Source organism: Macrotis lagotis, chromosome 5 (genome assembly GCF_037893015.1).
Source record: "Macrotis lagotis isolate mMagLag1 chromosome 5, bilby.v1.9.chrom.fasta, whole genome shotgun sequence".
Lineage (NCBI taxonomy): Eukaryota > Metazoa > Chordata > Mammalia > Peramelemorphia > Peramelidae > Macrotis > Macrotis lagotis.
The window spans coordinates 247,495,916-247,518,585 of NC_133662.1; the positions used below are offsets into that span (position 1 = coordinate 247,495,916).

General features: G+C 42.3%; 1 protein-coding gene across 1 annotated transcript in view; it reads left to right on the forward strand.

Moving 5' to 3' along the window:
• The window catches only part of LOC141488890 (S-adenosyl-L-methionine-dependent tRNA 4-demethylwyosine synthase TYW1-like), a 232,276-nt gene extending 211,410 nt beyond the window's left edge, over positions 1-20,866 (forward strand). Inside the window, exons 15-16 of the mRNA XM_074189324.1 lie at positions 277-444; positions 19,631-20,866. Coding sequence (XP_074045425.1) covers positions 277-444; positions 19,631-19,852 — 390 coding nt within the window. The 3' untranslated portion in view covers positions 19,853-20,866. The remainder of the gene's footprint in view (positions 1-276; positions 445-19,630) is intronic.
• Positions 20,867-22,670: the final 1,804 nt, after the last annotated feature.

Below are 22,670 nucleotides of genomic sequence, written 5' to 3' on the forward strand. Positions count from 1 at the left end.
TATTATTATAAATAAAGGATGTAAAATGTAGGATAATTTTGACATACAACCCTTCAGGTTTCATGGGGCAAAGAACAGAGGACCAGGGAGGAGTCAGGACAGATGGACACTAGTCCTGGCTCCATCATTGCCTGGCTCTGTGACCTTCCATACTTATCTTTCCTTATCTGTAAAATGAAGTTTCTTCCAGGCTTAAAACACTGTTTGTATGCTGGACTGGTCCATGATAGAGGTTGGTTGCCAACTCCTGTTCTCCCTGTTGTTGTGTCTCCATAGGGTGTGACCTACTGTGGAGAAAGCTCAGCCAGCAACCTTACCATGGCCAACGTGCCTTGGCATGAGGAGGTGATCCACTTCGTGGAAGAGCTCGTGGATCTGCTGCCCAACTACGAAATCGCTTGTGAGCATGAACACTCCAATTGCCTCCTGATCGCCCACACCAAGGTAAGAAGGGGTGACACCTGCTCTCCTCCTTCTGCATCAGGGAAACCTGAGACACACTCACTCTCTCTCTCTCTCTCTCTCTCTCTCTCTCTCTCTCTCTCTCTCTCTCTCTCTCTCTCTCCCCCTTTCCTGCAGCTCATCTTTGTGACTTTGCAAAGTTCAGCAGCCAGACTGTGTCATTGCCCCTTTTTTGAGCTTCCCCAGGGTGCCCCTGCTCTCACTGGGTTGCAATCTGTAAGAAAATTGCAGACTCAGAAACTGCCCTTGTCATCCCCCCTAGTCTCCCACCCCAAATGAAGTAGTAAAACTCAGAAAGAGTAAACTATTCTGTGATGAGAGTTTCTACCTGTCAGCAAAAAAAAAAAAAAAAAAAAAAAAAAAAGCATTTATCATATGCCACATCATCTCTTAGAATTCTGGTGCCCAGAGAATTTTGCTTGATGATCTACCCCCTCCTTTTTGATCTTGCTGCTATCAGAGAGGGCTGTTGTCCAGATGTAGGTTTTCTTTCCTTTTAAAATAACAATAATAGCAATGCTGACCATAAACCCAAATCAGAAAGCCAGTATTAGAGTTGTTACCCAAATGATTTGTCTTGGTTCTTTTTTATAAGCTAGTCAAAGTTCAACAGACCCATGTTTCCTTTTCTCCATAAATAAACAGTTTCTGTGCAAGATAAAATTCTGCTCATGTTAAACATAGAAAGCTCTTTGCTTGAACAAGCAGATAGCAGCGTCTGAGCTGCCTCCAGAATCACTTCTCCAGGGAATGACCTGAAACAGAAGCCAATGCTTGGATTCTGATTTCACCACCTTCTGGATCCGTGTAAATGCAGGAGACATGACCTCCCTACTTCAGAATGGGGCTGCCTGTCCCTTCTCAAGTCAGGCACTCCAGACCTTGGGAACAAAAGTTGTTCTGTGATCACTCTTGCCGTTTCTGTGAAACAAAAGTATCTTGTAAATACCATCAAATAATTGAAATATGAATAAAACTGTGGGATGGTTAACTTATCAAATAGTTAAACCTATTGTAAATCCTTTAAAAAATATTGAGTTTAATTTTCCAGTTTCTCAGTGTCATTTCCTTAGATAAGGTGACTGACTTGAAGGGTTTCATTTTTTTTTGAAAAAAAGCAAATTTATTTGCTTTTATCATTAATCCCTAACCTTCGGTAAATGATGAACCCTATCCCTTCCTCCTCACTCCTCACCTGGATTTGTATGGACAGCCAGGCTGAAATGGGAAATGGACAGCAGAAATGACATTGACACCAATTATAATAATTTTATAAAAAGTTTAACCAATGTAAATTAATTGCCACAATAGGAGACTAAAAGAACCTAGAAAGTGCTTTAGTCAGCAAAATTGTCGAACAGAAAAGAGGTGTTTGCAAAAAAGCAACACCCAGACTAAAATGTAAATTTGGCTGTTAAGTCTCATGAATCAGGATGATGGATTGTTTTGAACAATATCAGTAATCTCATAATGTAGTGAGAAGCAGTGGTGGATAAAACAAGTTTAAAGAAAGCTTGGCAAGACACGTATATTGTGAAAGTCATTTCAAGGTTATTCAAAGATGAAAAGTGGGGTAGTTTTGTAAAAATTCAAAACAGTTTCTCTGCATCATAGTGAAACCATCCATTTGACCCTACCAAGACAGTCCTGAATGTGGTTTTGAGGAGGCAGAAATGTTACTTGAGATCAGAGACTGGAAAAGCAGCCGACTTGTTCAGGTGCATTGGATACAGGAGGCCTGTGCTGGAGGATTCACGAGTTCCCTACCATGATGCCGATTGCAGGTTGTCCACAACAGCCTTGCCTGGGAGGGCTCTCACTCAGATCCTCCCCAAAGTTTGCTACAGCAGGTCCATCCATCAAGCCAGAGAATGTCCTCGTTTTCCTCTGATGTCATGAAGGTTCTAGCAGATTTCCTGGCTATCTCTCCCTTCACCCTTGCCTCTCTTCTTGGCCTCCTTCACTCCAGTTCTTTGGAGTTTCTCATTGGTCCTAAGTTAAACTTGCCCACCTCTCCATGTGCCTCTTGTCCTGGATTGAATTGACTTAGTTTATGGTTGGGTGGGCGCTTCATTTAGAAAACAAAACAAGGGGGCAGCTAGGTGGCACAGTGGATAGAGCACTGGCCCTGGAGTCAGGAGTACTTGAGCTCAAATCCGGCCTCAGACACTTAACAATTACCTGGTCTTATGGCCTTGAGCAAGCCACTTAATGTCATTTGCCTTACAAAAACCTAAAAAAAAAAAAAGCCTAGAAAACAAAACAAGGCAGATGATCTTGAAATGTAAAATTGTATGGTGCAGCCCCAAAGTAGCACAGCAGTTTAGCACAAGGAGCAATCTGTAGGAGCTGAAAGGGAGGAAGAGGCTTATGCAGGAAATGCCCCTTCTGGGTGGTGGGATGAGGTAGGGGCATCCAAGGGGAAAAAGACAAAGATGTGGGTGAGAATGTGGTGGGGGGCTGAGGAAACTGATTAGAGCAGAAACTTCTCACTGCGGAGATAGGAGATTCCAGGGGACCAGACTCTGAAGGTCCTTGAGAAAGCAGAGGAGGTAGACCCCAGGCACTGTCATGCACGTGTAATCAGTTAGCTACTCGTGTGATTGGGGCTAAGCCATGTAAAGTTTTCTCTTTTGTAGATATAATGATAGACTTAAGTGATTTCTGAAATCCTCTCCAGTTCTGGGTAGGCCTTGGGAAGCACAGAGAATCCCCTCTAAGGGACTAAACAAGAGCTGGTTGTAGCCCCGAGGTCCTGGATTAATCTTGGATAGCATGGGATGGAGAAGTTAAATGTCCTATCTGACTGGAGTTAAGACATACAAATATTCTTTCCCGTTTAGAGATTGGTAAACTGATGCTCAACCAGATCTTGCCTTCCTGTGTGTTGAGTTCAGGACTTGATCCCAGGAGTCTGGCTGTCCAGCCCAATGTTCTTTCTATGATACCAGGCTCTTATTTCAAAGGAAGGATTGGAAGACTGGGGAGACTTACTGTTCATGGTTCCTAGTGTTTTGTGTTATAGCCCCTCCCTTGGGCAGATCCCTCCTTAGAACACTTTTCAGTATATTAAGTATACTAAATTACATAGGAAATCAATCATATTGCAATAAAGATATAATTTTTTCCATCCAAGTTCTTAAATCTCCTGTAATCTATCCTTGGCCCAACCCTTGGTGGGAGGGTGGGCTATGCACCCCAGGTTAAGAACCCTGCTACAGTGTAGAATAAATGGAGGGGTAAATCAAAGGTAATTCCAAGATTAGGAGCCTGGATAACTTGGAGAATAATGTTATTATGAATAGAAACAGAAAATTAGGGAGCAGGAGCCTCTTTGGAGCCAACTGAGAACTTGTGATTATAGGTTGTCAATTTTTTTCTTCTTCACCAAAATGTAAGCATGGCTAAAAGTACCCATAGTGGCCATATCCAAGGAGGAATCACATATACAGCTGAGTGGCTTTGGGTGCCAACTTAGTCCTTATCCAGATACTTCCCATTCTGGGCTTGGACTAGAAAGGCTGGCCAAAGAAAATATCCACAGTCACTTAATTGGTTATTAGAACTTACTTGGGCAGATAATTCTATTGGCAGATGGTGATAGAAGCCTTAGAGCCAAATTTGCATAATCTGACTGCCAGGGCTCTCATTACTGCTAATTTGTTTAATGCTGTTTTATATGAACATGTAAAAATGATGTATTTATTAGTATAGTTTACTGCAGTAAGTATGAGTAAAGATAGATTGTATTACCAGGTTAAGCCTGCAAGGCTTTCTATCCGGTGTCCTAAAGCCCCATTGAAGACATTGGTCACCACTTTTCTGGATTTTGAGGTATTCAAAGTGAAAGTTACATGGTGCCCCACACAGTTAAAATCATCCTTCCGATTAGTTGGATATGATCTTTCTTCTTGTCATTGCCGTTCTTGTTAATTCTCAGAAGCATTGCTTTCAAGAATGAGCCATCAGGGATTAGAAGCAGTGGGGAAAAGCAAGGCAGTGTAACCTCTGAGGTTGGGGGCTTGGGTTTAAATGCCATTTCTCACACTCAATGACTAGACTATAGACTAGTCACTTTGACCTCTTAAGAGTCTCAATTTCTTACCTGTCAAATGAGGGTAACAAAAGCACCCACCTCCCAAGCTTAACTGTGAAAATCAGAATACAGTATAGGAATTATGGACACATATGTATATATGTAGACATATATCTACATGTGTTGAAAACAGACACAACATGCTTGGCAAACAGTCTATTATTAGTTAGATGAGGTATTAGTAGTTAGCTCTCTGGCCCATTTTCTTCACTGGCTAATTTCCTGAGGCTTGATGGTTTTTTGGCCGTAGGGTCCTTTGCTGATTTGTTTAGCTATTTCTTTTTTTTTTGCCTCTGTGGCCTTGATACCTCAAGGAGTGGGTAAGGTAGAGATTAAGAGCAGATGAAATTGCATTTAGAATTCTTCTCCCAACTCAACAGTGTCACTGGCTAGAAGTTGAGCAGAAAAAGAATTCTTTTCTTCCATGGAAGTGCTTTTTTTATTTTAAAATTAATTGCGTTTCCAAAGCTCTTTGCCTCTTTCATCAGAAGAGCTACTGAATTGTTCCATTCTAGCTGCATTACCACATACCCATTTTAATGAGCTGCAGAGAATTAATCACTAATCATTACTTAGCTTTGTAAGCAGACCTGGCTCCAAGCCAGATTCTGTGCTGATGCCTTGGTAGGGATCTTTAGCCTTGCATCCTTACCCTCCTCCTTCCCAGCCCACCCCAGCACCACCATTTTGTTCTGCCACTTGCTGGTCAGCTTCTCTAGGAGGGCTACCCTTTTAGTTGGATTCAGCAGGTGCCCACAGAGGCCCATGCAAGAACATTCCTGTCTGTAGCTTTAGCCTTGCCATTATACTATAGCCTACTCTAAATCATTTATGTCTATATTTATATTTATGTTTAAACCCATGTCTAATAGAATATATAGGGCTGACCACAGGAAATTCAGAAACTTGTAAGATAGCTAGTATGTGGCCTTTAGATTGATCTATCTGATGAGAAATTAGTGCTGCATGAACTGATTAATGAATTGATTATGTCAGTTTCTACACTCTCAGTTGATGGGTAAAAGGAGAGAAAAAAGACCTACATATTAGTTAGAGGATATTAGTTGTCATCTAAAATTGGCAGAAACTAGCTATGTGATCCTGGGTAAGTCACTTAATTCTGCTGACCTCAGTTTCCCACAGTTGTAAAATGAGTTGAAGAAGGAAATGGTAATCCACTCCAACATCTTAACCAATCCCAAATGGAGCCACAAAAAGTCAGACATGACAGAACAATGACTGTACAAAAATTCGGTAGAAATTTAAATTGAATCAATTTAAATTTAATTAAAGCCTAAAGAAATATATTGTTTCTTCTTTCTTCCTAAGCTGAAGGCTGTAACTCATTGCTACATACATGGTGGCTGCAGGTGAAGCTGTGCAGATCAGTTTCCAGAGCTAGAAAATTCAAAATCCCTGACTGGTTTCGTGACACAAAAGGGTGTCATCAGCCCAGATTCATCCATTTTCCATAAATGGATATTTAGCCAATCTGGTCATATTGTTGACCCGTCTCAGCTCATGTTGAGGCAGCTGAACCCCCAAATCCAACCTGTTGTAAACATATGCAAATCCTTCCTCTTCTCCTCAAAGGTCATGAGGCAGCATGAGGATTTGGGCTTAGGGACCAGGAACCGAATCATGTCAGCACCTCTCTGATGGAGCTGCCCTCTTCCTCTGATTCCTTACTTCCTGGGCTCTCTGTTCACACTCCCTATTTCCTCTACTCTCAAGCTTTCAGAAGTGTATGAGGAAAGATCCTGCTTCTGGAGCCCAGGGTAAGATCTCTCTAACAGAGCTCAGCATGCGCCTTATTACGGCCATTTAATTGATTTTTGGCTGACTTCCATTTGCCAGCTGTAGCATTTCATAAGTCACTCTCCTCTTCTTCCTTTTATTCTATTCCATAAATCCGCTGAAGTTTTTATTTCCTTGCAATTAGACCTGCTTGGTATAATAGTACAGCCAATGCCCTCTTGCTATATTTGTCCAAACACACATACGTTTATGTGGCATGAGGAATCTTACTCAGACAGAATCAAATTTTGGGAAAGTACCTGAGTGTTCAATGAAGCGTTTTATTGTTATAAAATTTAATCCCCTGTATTTCAAAAGGTTGTTTTTTTTCAGAGGCCAAATCTGTTTGTAGCTGTGCACTTGTGTAGGATAGGAGAAAATAAATCTTAAAAATATGAGCAAGAACTTATTATTAAAGTAAATCAAAGAATAAGGTAGGTAGTATTAAGCATAATTGCTTTTTTATTGTTCTCAGTTAAATACATTTCATTATCTTGATTATCTTAAGATTCATTAGGTAGTTAGGAACAGAGTACAAATCTCTCTTGCCCCATTTTTTATGATATTGTTACTGGGAACATTTGTTTATTTAGAAAAGTCATTGAAAGTCAACCTCTTGACTTCAAGTAGACCTCTTATGAATGGGGATGACAAGGAGAGATGTGTGGTCTCTAATGATGGGATTTTGCTCCTTCAAAGATTCTCCTGAGGCTGTTTCCCCAGCATAGAATAGCAGGTTTCCACAACAAAGCTGATTTTGAGCATGACTTCCATTTCATTGTTTATTGCTTGGAGGTCTTTTGAGATATGTCTCTTAATCTGCTTGGAGAGGAAATATTGTAACTTCTTGATTGGACTCCCTTTATTAGGAGCTGCATTATTGCAAGTACACATTCTCCTCTCCTGGCCTGGCTTTGAAGCAGGCCTTCTATGCAATTGTGAAGTCTGGGTAATTGGAAGCACCATTTTGTTTTACCTCCAAAAAGGGTTATAAAGATGGATGACACAATTTCCCTGCCTGGTGCTTGAAGTTCCTTTGAGAAAGTGCCAAATAAATTAAGGCACTGTTATGTTACTGTTTTTATTACTCGTGTTACATTCTCCTGATAATTGGGTAATACAGAAAAGAAATAATCAAAATAGAAAATTTCCCCTAGTCTTGGCAAAAAGTTGAGTTTGCAGAAGGTAACTACCAGACAATGTAGTATGACTTGATACCTGGAGCTCTGGCATGTCTGTGAATGGAGGAAAGTCTCAGCCTTGCCTGCCTCCATCACCTGGTACCCAGGTATAACTTGATCATGTTTGGTTAGAGAGGAGGAAAAGGGGAAGGCCAAAGATAACACCAGAATCTTGGCCTAGAGGGCAGTGGGTGAATGGTGGAACCAATGACACAGTTGAGACCCAAGGAAATGTCCTGACTGGCCCAAGTTGTCCTTGGCATGTTAAATGGCAGAGGGGAAGCAGAATTTGAAGCAGGGTTTCTCATCACCAGATTTTTTTTCCTTTTTTTAAAAAAAATTTCTTTTTGAATTTTACAATTTTCCCCCTATAATCTCACTTCCTTCCCCCCCACCCTCCACAGAAGGCAGTCTGATAGTCTTTACATTGTTTCCATGCTATATATTGATCCAAATTGAATGTTTTGAGAGAGAAATCATATCCTTAAGGGAAAAAAAATAGAGAGCAAAATTACATAAGATAACAGTTGTTATCAAAGTTTTTTCTAAATTAAAGATTATAGTGTTTGTCCTTGTTCAAACCCTACAATTCTTTCTCTGGATACAGATGGTATTCTCCATCACAGATACCCCAAAATTATGCCTGATTGTTGCACTGATGGAATGAGCAAGTCCATTAAGATTGATCATCATCCCCATGTTGCTGTTAGAGTGTACAATGTTCTTCTGGTTCTGCTCATCTTGTTCATCATGAATTCATACAAATCCTTCCAGGCTTCTCAAAAATCCAATCCCTCCTGGTTTCTAAAAGGACAATAGTGTTTCATAACATACACATACCACAATTTGTTCAACCATTTCCCAATTGATGAACATTCACTCGATTTTCAATTCTTTGCTACCACAAACAGAGCTGCTATGAATATTTTTGTACAAGTGATGTTTTTACCCTTTTTCATCATCTCTTCAGGATGTAGACCCAGTAGTGGTATTTCTGGATCAAAGGGGATGCACATTTTTGTTGCCCTTTGGGCGTAATTCCAAATTGCTCTCCAGAAAGGTTGGATGAGTTCACAGCTCCACCAGCAATATAATAGTGTCCCAGATTTCCTACAACCCTTCCAACATTGTTCATTGTACTTTCTGGTCATATGGGCCAGTCTGAGAGGTGTGAGGTGGTATCTCAGAGCTACTTTAATTTGCATTTCTCTAGTCAGTAATGATTTAGAGCAGTTTTTCATATGACTATGGATAGCTTTGATTTCTTCATGTGTAAATTGCCTTTTTGTATCCTTTGACCATTTATCAGTTGAGGAATGGCTTGTTTTTTTTATAAATTTTACTCAGTTCTCTATGTATTTTAGAAATGAGTCCTTTGTCAGAAATACTAGTTGTAAAAATTGTTTCCCAATTTACCACATTTCTTTTGATCTTGGTTACAGTGATTTTGTCTGTGCAAAATTTTATGTAATCAAATTATTGTAATCAAAATCAATTAATTTTATGTAATCAAAATTATCTAGTTTGTTTTTAATGATGTTCTCCATCTCTTCATTGGTCATAAATTCCTTCTCCATAAATTCCTTCTCTTTCTAGTTCTCCTAGTGTACTTATAATATTATTGTCTTTTAAATCTAAATCCGGCATCCATTTTGATCTTTATCACTGGAGTTTTGATGTTGGCATGTTGAGTTGGAAGTGCTATTGGGACCCCCAAGAGGAGACATCCTGGAAACAGTTGGCGATGTGGAGTTACAATGAGGGGCTTAGGACATTTTCTGATAGCTTTCACTTTGGAAAATTACCATTATCATTGTACATCTGTTGTGCTCAGTTGCATCAGAACTGCAGCATTTAGTAGTTAACCCCCTGTTTTTTTTTGTTTTGTTTTGTTTTTGCTTCCTCTGTGACTTGCTGAAGTTGTAGACATCCAGACTTGGGACAGTGTTGTCTGTCCCCCCTGTAATCTAGTGAAGGGATGATTGCTTTCCTTCAAGTTTTGGCTTCATACCAGAAGACATCTTCTTGCACTCGAGTCCATTGGTGTCTCCCTTACAACAAGAGATGACATTGCAACCCTCACCAAGAACCATCAAGAATGCGTATTTTTCCTGGTTTTGTCTAACATGACTAGGGCTGGTTCTTCACTTAGCTGTTGCTGCCTCTTGGAAGACTGGATCCTGGAAGGATGCTCTTGATTCAACCTGTATGATAGAGGCTCTTGTGTCAACAGAAGCCTCATGTCTACTTTTTACCTTATTGAAAATTCCAGATAAGATTTAAGGGAGTGTGAAAACAAGAGAAAAAAATGGATATTCAGATGCCAGCAGAGAATCCCTGGCTCAAGCTTATGACTCTTGCATGAAGGCAGCTGGATGAGATGACCAAAAGGAGCCCCCTAAGCAAGGGTGTGACTGGAAGATGTGGGGCCTTCCACTGAGGAGAAAGCAGGGCCATGGAAGAGGTCCTATAGTGGGTGTGGAGTCTTTTCCATGTTCTTTTTAGTTTTAGGTTCCTTGGATGCCTCTTGCTTCTAGATCCCAGATACAGACTCTTTCCTCCCAAGAAGCCTTGGAACAAAGGAAAAAATAAACAAAACTAACAGAACCAGTGACAAAATTTTAAGGGGTACTCCCCATCATGCCCTATCATTCCTCAGATGAAAGGAAAAAGAGGCATTTCCTCATTGCTTCTTGCTGACCATATTTGGTCATCATAATCACACAAGGTTATATTTTACTTTATGATATGTTCACTTACATTGTTGTAGCCAATTTGTTTCCTGCTCTTAGCATCATTTCATTTGAGACTTTCTATGTTTCGTATAGCAACAGCAATGTTCTCTTATAATTTGATAAGTCATTTTCCAGTCAGTGGACACCCCTCTTGTTGACAGTGTGTTGCACCAGGACAGTTGTTCTCTGAATATTTGAAGGCATGTGGGGTCTTTATTTCTACCTTTGACCTCCTTTGGTCAATATGTCTACCTATTGGGTCTCCTTGCCTCGACATATACATAATTCCTACTTTTTTTTAATTCCTACTTTTTTTAAAGAAATGGTTAGAGAAGTCACACCTTAATCAGTAACACTAGATTGGTATGTCTGTGCCTGTGATGCTGCAGCCCTTCCGACATTGACTGTTTCTATCTTTTGTCATTTTTGTCAGTTTTCCAGATGAGAGATGAAACTTTGGAGTTGTTTTAATTTTCATCTCTCTTATTTTTAATACTTTGGGAATTATCATTCACTTGGTTGTTAATAGTTTGCAAGTGTGTTGCACTAGAAAGAATAGTGGCTCTGGATGTGGAGGATCTGGGTTCAAATTCTGCTTCAGATATGTGCTTGTCTATATGACTTTGGGCAGGTCAGCCTTCCTGGGCTCCAGGTTCCCCATCTGTAAAGATGTCCAGATGGAGCTTTGTGGTACCTTCCAACTCTAAATCTATAGTCCTATGATCCTGGGCTTTGTATCCTATCTATCACCAAAGGTCGCACCCTATCCATGCTTGCTGGCAATAGAATCTTTCTTGGGATTCTCATTGCCTCTCCACCGCAGTTCCCTAAATTCCATGGTGGGCTGTCAGTGCTTGGAAGTCCAAGGACTCAGAGGCTGCCCAAATCACCTCCTTGGCCATTAAGTTATCATAATTCAGCAGATAAGAATTTATTACTCACCATGTTTTGCCTGTTGGTTTAGTCTGGACCATTATTATCTCTACATCTATAGGACAATCAATTATCCATCATACAAAGTGAATACTTGATGGATACTTTTGTCGTGCATACACTTATCTTTTACACATTTATCTGAGTCAGTTTGGACTGTTGTAACTTCCTAAAGAGCAGGGTTCAGGCTTATTTCAGTTTGCCCCAGGAAGAATGTCTTTGAATAATGGTGATAAATAACTTCAGAGTTTGAAGTCAGTTTTGACCCTCATGTGGGATTTTAACTCATTTTGATTCTTAGCCAAGCAGAGGAGTGGGAGGTGATTGTGAAAGTTCCTCTGGATAACACTTCTCTTTCTCAGAGGAGCAAGAATTCCAAGCATAGTAAGGGCAAGACTTTAATTGAACCCTCTTATTTTCCAGAGAAAACTTCTTCATAAATTAAACTTTCTATGGCATGGACTTGGTTTAGAATTATTGGACATTCTGTCTTCATCATTTGTATTTCAGAGGATAAGTGGTTTCTTGATTCAAGTTTTATTCCTCTGAAAAGATGGATTTCTTTGTGAGTTTGGAATTTACAATTACTGGGGCTATGTTACTTTCAGAGTGACGTATCTTCTGATTCAAGGTCAGTGGTCACCCTGGTGAGTGAGGGAAATAAGAGCACAAAGCTTGATGTCAGTGACTATCCATATATCCCAGTAGTTTGGAAGATGTTGCTCATTAAAGACCTTTCTGAAGATTGAATCTGGGGAAATGGCAGGACCAAGGTCAACAACCACATCATCGCAGGTTGAGTTTGTTCTTCCTGCTGTCTGGGGACCCAAGGGAGAGAGGATGTGGTTGCTAGGAACCAGGACACAGGTTTAATTGTGGTCAGTGGCCATGGAACATTGGGCCAGGACAGGAAAACTAACTCCAAGGAAGGGAGGTGTTCGTAAAAACCTGGAAAGTTAGGGGTTGTACCTGGCTCCTCATAAAGACTTGATAATCAATGCTTGTTTTATTGATCAGCCCCAGAGCAGAGCCTCATTGGCCCTCTGATGCTCTTGTGCTCTTTTGATAACTTGCCTTTTCCTCATCAATGAATCTCTTGCTTAGACCCCGAGTTGATTCACATCTGTAATTAGGGAGCACTCTAGCTTCCAAAAGCTGGGAGAGCCAGCCACAGTCGAAGCACTGACTAGGGGTTTGGGATCTGAAGACTCTGTCTAATGGAGAAAGCACAGAACTGGATGGATGTGAATCCAGGTGCTCTGAGTTCAGGTGCTAGCTCCACCATGGAACCTGTGGAGAGCACCTGCCAGACTAGAGGCAGTGGTCATTAAGCAGGACCAGAGGCAATGGGGCATTCAGAGCCAGGCCTTTCTGGAGTCCAGAGAGCAGAGGAGCATCATTACCATAGGGTCCCACTGCAAAGAACTGGAGATGCCTGGAGAGTGTGGAATCCAGGGCAGACAGGAGCTGACCCATTAGGTGGGAGGCGTCATGCTAGGGCTAAACTGTGCTCTGAGCCTCTACGTCTTCCTTTGAGGTGGCATGTGCAGCAGCTGCTCGAGGCAGGAGCCTGGGCTTGATAGACCTGGGACCTTATCTGGTGAGGCACAGTCAGTGCAGCCCCTCTCCCTGCCTTGTTTATTCAGAGGCCAACTCTTGTCTGGCCTGGAGCTGCTGCTGCTACAGTTGTGATGGTGATGATGAATAACTTCTAGGAGTAAGAGGAGATGGGGAGAGGTCAAAAGGGGTTTTTGTTTAGTTTTGTTTTTGGTAAATGGTCCAAGGAAGAGGCAGCTAGGTGGCCCAATGGATAGGGTACCAGGTCTGGAGTCAAGAAAACCTGAGCTTATTTGACCATAGATCCTAACCAGCTGTGTGACCCTGGGTGAGTCACTTAGTCCTGTTTTCCTCAGTTTCCTCACCTATAAAGTGAGTTGGAAAAGGAAACGGCAAACCATCTAGTATCTCTGCCAAGAAAACCCTAGACATGGGGCGGCTAGGTGGTGCAGTGGATAAAGCACCGGCCCTGGAGTCAGGAGTACCTGGGTTCAAATCCAACCTCAGACACTTAATAATTACCTAGCCGTGTGGCCTTGGGCAAGCCATTTAACCCCATTGCCTTGCAAAATCTAAAAAACAAAACAAAACAAAACCCAAAACCCTAGACAGGCTCACATGGAGTCAGAGATGACTCAAATAACTGAACCCCAAGGCAGGTGACTCCTGTTCCTTCTTTTCTTCCATTATTTCTCTGATTTTCCATCTTTCTTGTTTACCTTGTCCCTGTTTGTTTCTCCCAGTCTGATGGAGGTTTTGTGTTGCAAAGTGTGGCTTCAAGTAATACTTAAAGAACAGCAGACGAGAAGGCAGGGGGCTACCGTTGCTCTTCATGATCCCTGAGACCCGGCTTTCCCCTTTTAGGAGGCTGACAGCCACTAACTAGCTCTGTGGCCATGGGCAAATCATTCATTCTCTCTAGGACTGACTGAGGGAACCACCTCATCCATAATAATGAGAACATCCCATTAGTTATTCTCTGAGGTCCTTCCAGCTCATAACATATTGAGTCTATAACTGAATAATGGATAGAAGGAAATTATTCTCGCTAGAAACTGAGAGTTCTGGCTATGTTCATGGATCATAGACCAACAGAGCAGCGCTGGCCCCCTGAGAACACCACATCTGAAAATGTTAGTGGGAGCTGCAGCTGGAGTTGTTGTCTGTCAAAGAGATGGAGGATTTCAGAAGAAGATGCAAATGATGAGAAAGGATTGCAGGGTGATGAGTGACAGGATCTTTTCTGTAGTAGAAGATTTCTTGGCATGAGATCTGGATAACGTCTAGAACAAACATTGTAAGAAGGACAACTTCTAGATTTCATAATCCTGGTAACAGGGAGAAAACTCTGTACCAATGCGAGCCATGTGAAAGGCATTCCTCAGAAAACTGATGGGGTGTTCACCCACCAAGAGAAGGGACCTTATTACTTGGGAACATTAGGAACAATCTGTGATCAAGACATTCAGTTTTTTTGGGGGAGAAGATGAGGATTTTTAGAATGCATTATTTTGCAGCAGGGAATTTTTTTTAAAGAAAAATTTTATTTATTTTGAGTTTTAAAATTTTCCCCCCATTCTTGCTTCCCTCCCTCCACCCCCGACAGAAGGCAGTCTGTTAATCTTTACATTGGTCCCATGTGACACATTGATCTCAGTTGAATGTGATGACAGAGAAATCATATGCTTAAGGAAGAAAAATAAAGTATGAGGTAGTAAAATTACATAATAATATACTGCTTCCCCCCCCCCCCCCATTGGATGGTAATAGTTTTTGTTCGAAGTTCATAATTCTTTCTTTGGATACAAATGGTATTCTCCATCGCAGATACCCCAAAATTTTCCCTGCTTATTTTACTGATGGAGTGAGCAAGTCGATCAAGGTTGATCATCACCCCCATGTCAGCAGGGAATTCTTACTGGATAAATGAGGACAGGAGCCCAGGAGCCTGGCCTGGTTGATCAGGACCAGTTGGTTCTAGAACTTGAGTCTAATAAGGCAGCAGCTGACCTCCAAGTTGCTGCTACCCGCCTCCATTAGGGCAGCACCTAGAAGGGAAGAACATTGGTCTTTCAGCCCAGCTGAAATGTGGAATATGGAGAAAAGAAAGTAGGAGAGGTGACAAACTCATGATAAAGGAGACCTGGTCATTGTGAAAGGTTCAACTATGTTCCTTTCCACCTCCCTCTCTCTCCTTCCTTCCTTCCTTCCTTCCTTCCTTCCTTCCTTCCTTCCTTCCTCCCTCCCTTCCTTCCTTCCTCCCTCCCTCCCTCCCTCCCTCCCTCCCTCCCTCCCTTCCTTCCTCTCTTCCTCCCTTCCTCCCTTCCCTTCTCCCTCCCTCTCTCCCTCCTTCCTTCCCTCCCTTCCTCCTTCCTCTCAGGGCTTGATCTGAGCATAGCTTTTCCAGCCTAGAGCAGGTGTTCTTTGGGTTTGTGGTCCTTTGGCAGTATCTGGTAAAATTCAGGGACCCCTTCTCAGAATCAGACTTTTAAGTGCATAAAATAAAATACATGTGAATACCAAATGTATTAAAATACAATTATCTAATATTTAAAAATTCTACAGAACTAAGTTCCTGGACCTCTGGATAAGTGCCCCTGATGCAGAGCACCAGTGATTATTTCATCACTTGGCTCACCTGGTCTAAGAACTTGTCCTTTGAGAGCCCAGGACTTGGGATCAGTTCTGTTACTTACTAGCTGTGTGACCTTGGACAAGTCACTTCCTCTTAGTTTCCTATTGCGTCAGATGCTCTTTTTGTTTTAGTTTTTTTTTTTTTTTTTTTTGCAAGGCAATGGGGTTAAGTGGCTTGCCCAAGGCCACACAGCTAGGTCATTATTAAGTGTCTGAGGTCAGATTTGAACCCAGGTACTCCTGACTCCAGGGCTGGTACTTTATCCACTATGCCACCTAGCTGCCCCCAATGTCAGATGGTCTTGAAGCTTTCCTCCAAGTCTGCCAGGTTTCATCTCTTGCCAGCGAGGACCTACACCCCCTCCTTTTGTTTGTCATTCTGTTCTGGTTTGCTTTGTGGGGGCTCTGTGGGATGGGAGTGGTCCAACTTTCTCTCTGGGGTTTCTGTGGCTTTGCCTTGTAGCCTTTTTGTAGGGAAGCTCTGCAGTGAACGTCCCTTTTAGTGTCATTTGTATTCAGACGAATGGAAGATGCCTTCCAGACAGGAGTGGCGTGACTGTTGCATAATTGCCTAGGTTGGACTCAGTCATGGATGTCTTCAGATTTTGGGAGGTCTGGATCTGGGTTCATATTTGGTCTAGGAATTTGGAGGGGCCTCATTGCAGAGCATAACCCCTGTTCATGAAAGAATACTCTTTAGACACTGACATCACCTCCATTGGCTCCTGACTTTCCCACCTTGATTCATCCTTCCAGTAGTAGTTTCTTCCATTTTCCCTAGGACCTGGCGGAGTGCTCAGACCCTCTGCTCTTGGGGAGATGCCTCGGCCTTGGGTTTAGGACAGAAGTTGAAGGCAGATGTCTGGAGGGCCAGGCCCACTGCGAGCAGTAAGATGTTTGATGTGACTCTGTGTCATTATAACAGATGGTTGGGCTGGACTGTCTTCCATTCTACCTCTCCCTGAGCAGGATTCATCTTTCTGAAGGCTCAGCCTATTCCTCATCACTTGATCAGCCCAACTCCAAGCTGCTCTGCTAAAATAGCAATGCAGAGAAGAGATTGAAGACTTCAGCAGAAGGAAACTTGAGGAACATGCCTCCAGCCCAGTTCAAGACAATCAGGGGCTACTGAGGAAGAGTCAGTGTGATGACATAATAATGACAACAACCTCGGCAACAGCTTGTAAAGCTGTTGTAAAACCCCTACTCTGACCAGACCCTGTGCTAGGACCTTTTCAATTATTATCTCACCCTGGGAGCTAGGGGCTATTTTTTATGCCCATTTTACAGATGAGGAAATTGGAGCAAACAGAGCTAAGTGAGTGCTGAGGCTGGAATCTAATTCAGTTGTTCCTGATGCCAGGCCCAGCCCTCCGATCTCTGCGCCATCTGAAAGAAGAGAAGGTGTCTGTCTCTGTCCTCAGTTATCTTTATTCCCGCATTCCTTCTCTTGCCTTTTCTTCTCTACTAGCTACCTCCCTTCTAGCTTTAATTTCCTTTGAAAAATGGTCCAACTTCACCAAAACTGCCCCTGAGATCACCTCGGGCATCATCCTCCAATTCAGGGAGTCTGTATTTTTTTTCTTTAAGAATCATGGCTTACGGGGGTGGCTAGGTGGCATAGTGGATAAAGCACCGGCCCTGGAGTCAGGAGTACCTGGGTTCAAATCCAGTCTCAGACACTTAATAATGACCTAGCTGTGTGGCCTTGGGCAAGCCACTTAACCCAAAAAAAACCTAAAAAAAAAATCATGGCTTAGAAGACTCTTCACTTCTAGGTTCTGTGAGGGTGGGGCCTACCTGATCCAAGATGTTGCTTTCCCTATTTGCTGCTGTTTCCAGTTCTGATGCAGTGAGGGGCCTGGATTTAGAGTCAGGAAGAGCTGACTTCAGATCCTGTCTCCAATACTTCCTTAGCTTCATGATCCGGAACAAGTCACCTCATCTCTTCCTGCCTCAGTTTCCTGATCTGGAAAATGTGGAAAATAACAGCCCCTACTACCTGCTTTATAGAGTTTTGCCAGCCTCCAAGCCCTGTAGGAAGGCTAGCTATTATCATCATTAGGGTTGTAACTATTGTTGTTTGGGGGCTACAGGTTCCCCCTTCCTACTTGAAACTATCCACTCAACTCCAGGACATGATTTGCTTCTCTGATCACTCCTTGTCCAGTCCTTCATGGTCCTTCCTTCTTTCCTTTGTCCATTTATCACCAAGATTCTCTAACTTGGGGTTTTCGCTGACTGTTGAGTAGAGCACTGGCATTGGAGTCAAGAGGACAGGAGTTCAAATCCATCCTCAGACACTTGACTTACTAGCTGTGTGGCCCTGGGCAAGTCACTTCACCCTGATCACCTCACATCCAGGGCCATCTCCAATCATTGTTATTCCTATCTGGCCACTGGACTCAGATGGCTCTGGAGGAGAAAGTGAGGCTGGTGACTTAGCACAGCCCTCCCTCACTCCGATTCAGTTCATGTGTTTGTTGTGGCATCATTTCCCTTATGTCATGGTCTTCTTTGAGAATGAAGACCCCCCAAAACATTATAGTGATCCAGGGTGGGGATTCACCAGAAAATCACACTGTAGCTTCCCTGGCAGCCAACACCCAATCGAGTAGTTACAACTCAGAAAACAAACAAGACATGTGTGTTCCTACTTCTAGTTAGAAATATTCTTTCATTTGTCTTACTGTGACTTGGCTAAGAGACGCCAGAGGAAGGAAGGAGAATGCAGTTCCTTCAGTCTTTTTCCCTGATCTTATTATTCCTAATATTTACTTATTTTGCCAAAACACTCATTTCATTTTCTTATAAGTATTGCAATTATGATATTTTGTGGGCATCAGTGGTTTGCTTCCAAATTTTGTAACTGATGATTATGAGAGTAATTGTATTGCTATTTGCTCTAGGGGTATGAGTATATAGAACGTTTGTGTTAGAGGCTCTCCTACCAACAGAAAAAACCCAGCAACATTTTGGGGGGGAGAGCTTCTTTTTTCCCACTCTTTTGACTATTAATCCCAACCTCAGAAACCTGCTCACTAGAAGAAAGTGACCAACCTTACATGTCGGTGTTCCTCATACAGTAGTATAAAGTTTATGAAAAGGGGGAAGACAAAAATAGAAATTTTAGAATGAACAACTTTCAGCCCTTGTATATACAGCAAAACCCCAGAGTTTCTAGCCCAAGTATGAGGCCTTCCCTGATGGCAGCTCCCCCCACCCCAATATCTTGCCCTGCTGTTCCCTTAAGTGGGGAGTTGGGGGGAGGAGGGAGGACTCTCTTTTCCTTTCCCTCTCTTCCCAGCTTTGACTTATCTAGACTTTTCCTCACTCCCCTTCTCTCTCCCTTCCCTCTCTATATCACAGCTACCCCCAATCCTCAACTTCTCCCTAGTTCTGGAGGAAGGCAGAAAGTGGAGTGAGCCCTTTACTTCTCTCTGGTTCCCCCCTCCTCTCTTTCCCCTTTTCCCCCAGACCCTTCTTCCTTCTCTTTTTCAGTCTTGCGCAGCTCCCAGAGCTTCCCATCGCCGTGTAGGTCCTTTGGGGGTCAAAATGGGAGAGGAGCAGATATCCCAAACACATGTGTGTCCACCTGCAGATAGAGACCTGGCCCCTTCCTGTCATTACTCCCCCCATCCTCCACCCCTCACACTCTCTGGTCCAGACAACACTTTGCCTCCCATCTCCTGACTTTACATATTTATTCACAAACACTCTGCTATGTGCAGTTTTTAAAGGTGAATTGAAGATACTAATGCATGGAAGTAAATTTGATTTCTTGGGTCTCTCTGAGAATTAGAGAGTTGGTACAAGCCACATATTGGAAAGGGATTTTTTTTTTCACATGAAAGCAGGATTAGATTGCCTCTGTGGCCCCTTCATGTTTTGAGGATCTGATTAGAATATCTATATATCTGTATGTCTACAGATGTATCTATCCATCTATATAGAGTGCATCTATCTATAAATCTATCCATCTCTCCCTCTCCCCTCTCCCTTTCTCTTTCCTCCTTGCCTTTGACTATAATGCATCTGCTGTGAGACTGAGCTTGGAGGGATTTTTTTTTAACTTCTTAAGATATAATTTAGAGAAAAGACCAGACTGTTGCTTGGTGATCTGCTTTAGGAATTTCTTTAAGAAAAACATTTCTGCTTCACTCTCTATGGCTTGTGTCTTGCTGTTGTAATCACCCCCCAGCCACTAATATGACAACTCTGCTTTTTCTTTTTAGTTCAAGATTGATGGGGAATGGTGGACCTGGATTGATTATGACCAATTTCAAGAGCTCATCCAAGAATATGAGACCAGCCACGGATCAAAGACCTTCAGTGCCAAGGATTACATGGCCAAGACTCCCCACTGGGCAGTCTTTGGAGCCAGTGAGCGAGGTTTTGATCCCAAGGACACAAGATTTCAGAGGAAGAACAAATCTAAGGACATCTCTGGCTGTTGAGACTCAGATTTAGTTGGGAGATGGAAACTGGGACCATAATGGCTCCAGAATTAAGTCCTAACTAACTGTGTGATCACAAGGACAAAGAACTCATGTGAATTTTCTGACATTGAATAGCTCCAGTCCTCCATAAGCATGGACTTCAGACTTGGGTTTCATTGTAGGACTCAGGGTTTAGCCTCTCTTAGATCCAAGCAGGGAAGTGACTGGAGGATCTGAACCACCACTGGAGGAGCTTGATGCAAAGGGCAGTGAGCATGATTCTGTTTGGTTCTCCCTGATGTTAGGAGATGAGCTGGGGTGGCCTGAGTCCCACTGCCTGGTCAGCCTGTGTGGCAATGCCCCTTGTTGGCATTTAGACTCACTGCCCTCATTGTAGTAATGGACCCCCTCCCTCCTGGAGTTGAGATGGCTGGTCTTTTAGAAGAGTAGTTACCAAGAACCAGGCGATTTGCCATAAATGGAGGTGGTTAGCTCTTTACTTTCTTGCCACTGTACCAGCTCCTTGTGAAGCTGGACGGGTCCTCTGTTGAGATCCACTTTGCCTTCTTCGACTTTGTGTTTCTACCCTGCTTCCTAAAGAGCTAATCCATGACTAGATTAGGATGAAAACCTCTCTGCACTGGGGTAATTGCGATGTGATAGTATTCGAGTCTTGCTCCTAGCCAGATTCCAAAACCAGGATGATGATTTGCTTTTATGCAAACAATAGATTTTCAGGCATCTTCTAACTGCAAAGTGGGCCTGTCTTCCCTTAGTTTTTCAAGTTGTCACTATTCACATGAATCTTGAGTTAGAGAGAGCTCACACAGTCCCCAGGGCTTGGTTTCTTTTGACGGTCATCATGGTTATTTTAACAAATTCCTTCATCCCAGGAACTGAGCTTAATAAAATATTCTTTTTGGAATGCTTGAAGCACCAATTTTCTTTTGATTATATTTTTTGTAGATGCATCTTTTAACCTCTGAAAAGTGACTCATAAAGATTGGAAAACTGCCAAAAAAGAAAGTTTGACTCTTTGTTGCAGCAACCCACATTTGTACTGTGTCCCCCAATTCTGGTACTGGAGCATGGAAGACCTTTAGGTCTCCTATAAGAAAAAGAATGAAGGTCCATGGAGTCTACGGGGTTTATCAGGTGCCCATGATAGCATCATCAGAAGAATGAGGGCCTCTTCCATCTCATTGATGCTACTTATAGAGACCTGCTGATGCCAGCACCCACCCACCCAAAAAATATTTAAAGGGAAACCTGGCCATACACAGTACAGCAAGGGTTTTGGGGTATCTTTTGTGTAGGGGTGTGTTTGGATGGAAGAGGACCAAATTTAGATCTGAATCCTTGTCCTGCTGCTTCTCAGTTGGGTGACCTTGATGGAGGATGAGACACAGGAAAAGGTGCTGCTTTTCTCTTGGAGCCTCAGTTTCCTTTTCTGTTAAATGTGCTATTATCCTTATTGGATGATTGTGACTATCAGATGAGACAGTGCATATTAATGACTTTATAAGCACAAAAGTTAAGAAATGGGAAATAATGTCATCCAGCACATTATTTTCTGTTGAAAAATATGGTAGTATCTGATGATAAAATAGTAAAATCTCAATGACTCTGGAGTCAGAGGGTTTACATCCTTCCCCTGTGTTATTTTACCTCTCTTGGAATGTTTTCTCATCTGGAAAAAGAGAGTGTTGTCCTAGATGAACTCTGAGATGGTCCTTTCTAGCTCAATCCTCTGATGTCGCTGATTCTGGGAGATTGACACTCCCTCCACCATATGGATGATTCCATGTAACTCATTCCCATTACCAGGAAGAGGGCTGAGAACCTCAGTTGGATAATAGAATCCTAGCGTCCACTTCATATAATTCATATAGACCCATTCTACTCCCTCAATAAATACGTGGAGGGTTAAACCCCAACCAGTCCATATGAGAGCCACAGTTAAGATTAATCTCAGTACTTGAACTCTCTTCTTTCAAGCCCATATACTTATGTCCAGGGGAAAAAACCAAACAAACAAAAAATAGAATCAGCATCTATGGATGGAGGGAAATAAATTATTTCACACTAATCCAAATAGGCATTTTAAAAATAGCCTGAACATTCTTTGCTTCTACTTTCCCATCTTCTCTTCCCCATATCCACCTTTTTTTCATCGATTTCTATGTAGAATGAGTCTGCAAGTATTTGCCATAAAACAAGATTCAGAAATTGGCTTCCATTTTGTGAATGAGGTTAAATTTGATTCCAAACAATATGCCTTTCAGTGAAGTGAAGGACTTCTAATGTGTTTTTGATTCTTTCAGGGTACATTGCAGGCTCTCCATTTAAAATACAAATTAATGAACATTTCCCAGGGCCCTGTCAATTTAATTCCAATTAACAATGACTAATTCTGCTGGCCTGAAAGACGGGTCAGCCACTGAATGCTTTTGTGACTCACTCCTTACCTCGAAACCGGTGAAAGGTTCTGAAGATATCCGGTCCAGGAGTCTGGATTCTGTTCTGCTTCTTTTGGACAAGAGACACTTGTGGTTTAAATGAATGAAATGATTTCTTGAACCTACCCCCCCCCCCCCAGTGTCTGGGATTCTTCCTTCTTACCTTCAGGTCTGGTGTTTGAGTTAAATATTCATCTAGTTTAGAGAGAGAAAAACCCAGGAGCAGCAGATTGCTTGCACAAAGAAATCATTTCCAAATCTTTAGATGACTGCCACTCTCCTGTTAACTGGAAACCAGAGGATTTTGCAGGAATATTGCAGGTGCTCCCATTCTGTAATTAGTTCCCAGGGCCACCTTCCCCAGAGTGTTTGCAAAC